Source organism: Sinocyclocheilus rhinocerous, unplaced genomic scaffold (genome assembly GCF_001515625.1).
Source record: "Sinocyclocheilus rhinocerous isolate Xijiao unplaced genomic scaffold, SAMN03320098_v1.1 scaffold298, whole genome shotgun sequence".
NCBI lineage: Eukaryota > Metazoa > Chordata > Actinopteri > Cypriniformes > Cyprinidae > Sinocyclocheilus > Sinocyclocheilus rhinocerous.
Window position 1 is genome coordinate 168623 of NW_015650702.1, and position 5551 is coordinate 174173.

At 40.1% G+C, this 5551-nt stretch overlaps 2 protein-coding genes and 1 long non-coding RNA gene across 5 annotated transcripts in view; 2 read left to right on the top strand and 1 right to left on the bottom strand.

The window, feature by feature from the left end:
* LOC107712368 (protein spinster homolog 3) overlaps window positions 1–868 on the bottom strand; it is a 12407-nt gene extending 11539 nt beyond the window's left edge. For both annotated transcript variants that reach the window (XM_016517597.1, XM_016517595.1), the window contains exon 1: window positions 407–868. The gene's annotated coding sequence lies outside the window, so the exon portion shown is untranslated. The remainder of the gene's footprint in view (window positions 1–406) is intronic.
* A 1572-nt stretch (window positions 869–2440) lies between these two features.
* Window positions 2441–5551, top strand: part of LOC107712369 (ubiquitin-conjugating enzyme E2 G1-like) — a 7290-nt gene continuing 4179 nt past the window's right edge. Inside the window, exons 1-3 of one of the 2 annotated variants that reach the window (XM_016517599.1) lie at window positions 2441–2670; window positions 4931–5033; window positions 5351–5448. In XM_016517599.1, the coding sequence (XP_016373085.1) occupies window positions 2625–2670; window positions 4931–5033; window positions 5351–5448 (247 nt within the window). In that variant the 5' untranslated portion in view covers window positions 2441–2624. Of the gene's footprint in view, window positions 2671–2705; window positions 3193–4930; window positions 5034–5350; window positions 5449–5551 lie in introns of those variants that run through there. The other variant, XM_016517598.1, reaches the window with a different exon arrangement.
* Window positions 3357–4161, top strand: LOC107712370 (uncharacterized). The gene is made up of 3 exons (XR_001636786.1): window positions 3357–3372; window positions 3477–3611; window positions 3894–4161. It is a non-coding gene; the product is annotated as an uncharacterized LOC107712370 (long non-coding RNA).

Genomic DNA, 5551 nt, shown 5'->3' on the forward strand with positions numbered 1-5551 from the left:
TATTATGGCAAATATCTTTAGCCTGAAGTAATATTAATATGTTTTATTGTGTTATATTAAGAAGTTATATTGTCTGTGAAGAAATATAGATTAAGCTTCCTTTTAGTGGTAGTCTGAACTGACGATACGTCCAAATGGGTATCATTAGATGAGTTCGGGTCAGGACTAAGTTCCTCAGCGGACTGCCAACAATGCCAATGTTGTGATGATTAGCTGCATGACTGCAACAGGACAATGCCATATGATTGTTCAGCTTTGAATCTAGAATGCAACCAGTCTTTTAGACACTGAGGTCATGGTATATTTAAGTTTTCAAACTTTTTTGTGCAGTAATTAAGATTGAACATTTCATTAGAAGATCATTTTATCTTGACAGTCTCAATAATTTAAACATAAAGTTACTTACATTTTAGTTGATGTGCCCCAATGCCCAGTGCCACTCTAATCTATGTTTTCTTTCTTTTTTCTTCCTTTTTCTTTCTTTCTTTTTCTTTTTTGCTGTGTTTGTTGAGATGTCACTTGTAGAAACAGAAAGGCATTCCTCTGTGAATACAGCACACTGCAGGGTTATCATGTTAGAATCAAGCCCTGCCCCCTTTTCTCTGGTCACACGCAGCAGTACTGTTCCTCCTTGTGTTGCAATAGACCACAAACCAGTAGATTTTCATCTCCATGCTCACTTCATGCTTTCTGCTTCACACTGTTACCCAGATCTGCCAGGGCTTTTGGCATTATGTTTCACAGTAATGTTCTGAACACCAGGACAAAGGTCTGACAAACAAAGCTGCCAGAAAATTTGGTCATTCTTGGGAAATAATCTGTCTGACAGCTTCTCTAAAAAAAACAAAGCCACTGTATATACATTGTACCATATGTAACAGGATACTGGCCTACGTATTCTCTTAGACCACGTTCTGAGAGTCATTGCATGAATTTGTGTACAGTGAGCACAGTGACCTGCCACCCAATCTTTCCTGTATTGCTGATTTCAATGAATGATTAACTGGTGTCATGAAAAAAGTAAAAAAGTAGGTTGTGGTATATGCATTCAGCAATGTGGGTTACCATTGTAATAAAGGTTTTGTAAAATTACATATCAGCCAATCAATAATTCAGCAACATCGAGCTGAAACCCTGCTGAAACAAACAGTCACTGTCTAGAAAATCTTGTCATTTGTAGTAAATGTCACTTATTACGTCATACCTGTAGAAATTAGTATTAAAATATTAAACGGATAGTTCACCCAAAAATGAAAATCCTGTCATAATTTACTCACCCTCAAGTTGTTTCAACCCTGTATACGTTTATTTATTCTGTTAAACACGAAAGAAGATATTTTGAAGAAAGAAAAAAAAAGTATTTTTTTTCCATACTATGGAAGTCAATGGGGACCATCAACTATTTGGTTACCAGAAAAAGAGTTCAACAGAAAAAAGAAACTCACACAGGTGTGGAATATCTTGAGGGAGAGTAAATAATGAAAGAATTTTCACTTTTGGGTGAACTATCCCTTTAAACTCAGGGTTGCGTCCTCTCCCCACTGCTCTTCTCTTCTCCCTCTACACCAACGACTGCACCTCTAAAGACCCCTCTGTCAAGCTCCTGAAGTTTGCAGATGACACTACAGTCATCGGTCTCATCAAGGACGGAGACGAGTCTGTTTACAGACAGGAGGTTAAAGAGCTGGCTGTCTGGTGCAGTCTTAACAACCTGGAGCTGAACACCCTCAAAACAGTGGAGATGATCGTGGACTTCAGGATGAAACCCCCTGCACTCCCCCCACTCACCATCATGGACAGCACTGTGGCTGCAGTGGAGTCATTCAGATTCCTGGGCATCACCATCTCTCAGGACCTGAAGTGGGACACTTCACATTGACTCCACTGTTAAAAAGGCCCAGCAGAGGTTGTACTTCCTTCGCCAACTGAGGAAATTCAACCTGCCACAGGAGCTGCTGAAACAGTTCTACTCCGCCATCATTGAATCCATCCTCTGCACTTCAATAACTGTCTGGTTCAGCTCAGCTACCAAATCTGACCTCAGAAGACTACAGAGGGTAGTCCCATACTTGGCAATAAAGCTCTTTCTGATTCTGATTCTGAACTAGATTTATTACTCTTTACTGACACCTAGTGGTTAAATGACACTGCTTTACATAAAATCAAAAACTTTTCACTGAAACTGGCACTTGCAAAAACTAAGAACAAATAAAAAATGCCTCAACATAAACTAATTACAGCAGTAAGCTATAATGAGCATATAAAAATATGCACACAGTTAATGATTTTCCTTTTATCGTTTTGTGCGTGAATTTGTCAACAATGTTGTTGTTGACTTAACAACATTCTGGAGTGCTTACATATAATCCCGCAGTCAAAGCCATACTGTTTGTTAAAAATAAGTGTATGTGTTTAAGACATGCGCGAATCCTCCGCCCATAAAGTACCCCTGGAGCGCTCTCTCCTCGCGGCCTCACAGAGAGCAGCAGAGCGCGTGCGCACATCGGATCAGAATGTTGAGCAAAACGGACTAGAGCAGAAACGGAAAGACGCGCAAGCAAATAAACATATTTTTCCCTTAGCGAAGTGAACGACTGTCGACCTAGAATATAACTTATAAAAACATGACGGAGCCCCAGTCAGCACTGTTACTCAGGAGACAGCTAGCAGGTAATTTTTTAAAGGCTGTTGGCAAGACCAGGCTAACAAACCGGTGAACATTTAGCCTGCCGATGCAGTCGAGACGGTGGTGTTAGCCGTTAGCCGCTAGTTTAGCTGCTAACGATCGCTGTATTTATCTTAACGCATTCGTTAGCGAGTTAGCAGCTAAAATACCCGGCTAAAGGCTAACTCTGCCGTCTTTTGTTAATTTTAAATGCCTTTTTTGGTACGTCTAACGATTGAATATGAATCTGTGAACCGTGAAGATGCAATTAAAATAACAATACGCGTGCATTCTTTTGATTTCATTCAGTTTGATGTTGTAAATGTATAAAAGTCGGGCATTTTCGTCCGTATCACACCGGCGGCTAGCCCGTGTTTTGACATCTGTGTCCGGACGCAGTTTACACAGGCGCACCAGCAGTCGGTATATCGTCTCGTTAACGCAGAGAATCTCTGTCATTGGCCCCGTTTTCGTTCACCGTCTTATCATGGTCCGTCGAATCAAAATTGTTATCACAAGGCGCAAAGGTGAGATTTCTAAGCCGTACATTGTGTGCCATTTCCCCGCAGCGGGGTGATCAAATTCCTTTGTTTTTCTAGGCTGGCTAACAGGCTAAGCTAACAAATTGATGGCTGCTGTTTGAACACCAGCTCACCGGTACAGCGAGAACTAGAGACCCCCAGTCCAACTGTACTGTCGTAATACATGTACATACGCATATAACACCAACCTCATTCTTTGTTTATGGTGATATACTTAACATGCTGTTATTAAAGTCGTTTTTAGTTTGTTTCTCCCGTTCTTTGTCCAGTACACGCTGAGCAACATGATCCGTGAGTGTCAGCTTTACTCGGCTCAAGCCAGAGGATTTCTCCACTGGGCCCCATTTGCGCAGTGCAGCCAGTGAAGTGAATTAGTTGCAATGGGGTCAAACTAAGCAGATTACGTGAGTTTTCTTGGTTTAAACTTGATGTACATGTCAGACCATGTTTAAAAATGTTAGATCAGGTTCATGACAGCTGTCTCTTTGCCCATGGACAGCTCAAGCAACCCCCCCTCCATCTTACTCATCTTACACATGCATGGAGGCAGCTCGCCTATTTCTTTCCAAGAGTCAACAGAGTGAGCTGCACCCCGGGCCTGTCATGGTGTCTGGTTCTGCGGTGGCCTTGTGGCTGATTGACTGATTCAGGGGATCAGGGCTGTTTTGGTTGTCTCCTTTCAGCAGGACCAGCATGGTGAACTCATCGGCCTTGTTCTAAACTCAGTGAACCCTCTGAGGGAACAAAAGCCTCACAACATCCATTTTTGCTGGATTGTAAAGATACGGGCCAGGAAAATGTAGGCACAACTTGTGAGATCTTAACTTAAGTCGAAAATGAAGGTCTGTTCACACCAAGAACGATAACTATACAAGTGTCTGTAATAATGTTTTGTTAATTACAAGTGCACACTGCAGTTATGCCATCTGCCACTTTAAATGCTCAAGCTCTTTAAATTGGGGTTGATTCTGATTGGTTGTCAATGTTTATATTATGCATCAGCTGGAAAAATTGTTTTGAAAGTGATTCCAATGATATTGTTTCACTGTGTCATTGCGGTTGTGATGTGGATTTATTCTTGAACTGCAACGTTTGCTAAAACTTTATAGTCATTGTCATTGGTGTGACAGGCTCTTTAGAGTAATTGTGCGGCATTGCTTTGCAATAAAAACATGAATCAGTGCTTTAGCATTAAAATTAGGTTTGTTGTAAATGTGGTTTAAATGGAGTCATTTATTAAGAGCCAAAAAGCAGTAAAAGACTGTGTCTTGTCCTGTTGTGTTGCAGAGTAGAGGCGCTTAGTAAGAATACAAGACTGTCTTAATGATTCATGTGCTCATAAAAGTGACACATCTATATGACTGGATCACCCAGCTGTCAGCTTGTTTTTGTCAACAAGGTGGTCCAGTGATTTTGTTTTGCTCTCTCTTGTAGAACACAGAAGTTCAGACCGAGCGTCTGAGACTACAGGCACTGATAGGCCAATGTTCTTTGGCTTCAGGCTCAGATGATCTGATAACAAAAAGGCAAATTGGTTATTTCTTGTCTGAAATGCTGCACAGATGCAAAAACAGTTTTGATTTTGCAACCGTGGTTGTAGGGTGTACTGTCAACACCCATGTGAAACCAAAAATGCCCCTTCTGACCTGAAATGTCACATTTGTTTTTCCCTCTGTCGTATAAAATGGCTAATCAGTATCTTCATGTCCTATTTTCCTGACAGAACTGAATAAAAATCCTGTGGAAGGTTTCTCAGCCGGTTTGATAGATGATAATGATCTCTACAGATGGGAAGTGCTAATAATCGGCCCTCCTGATACACTTTTGTAAGTGTTTTTGTTTTCTTATTAAATGCCATGTCACATAATTCCTTAATAAACATAAGTGTTATGAGCTATGAGTTAAAGGATGAGTGCAGTTATTCAGAATTCAATTTTTGTGTTACTTGGAAAAGTCATACAGGTTTGCAAAAACATGCAGTGAGTAAATAATGGCAGAATTTTAATTTCACTTCAATATTATAGAATCATTTTCAATATTGTCATATGCAAAACATTTTAATACATTGCATCCAATGATTGTACCACCACAATATTACTGCTGAATAACACGAAGCCTGCTATGTTTTTTTTTCTGTTTATAGTGAGGGTGGTGTTTTTAAAGCCCATCTTACGTTTCCCAAAGACTATCCTCTCAGGCCTCCTAAAATGAAGTTCATAACAGAAATATGGCATCCAAATGGTAAGTATGGGTTCATCACACTTGGTCCTTTACATTTTTTTTTTTTTCAGATCAGTATTCATCAACCATGTTTGTAAAAAAAAAAAAAAAAAAAAAAAAAACT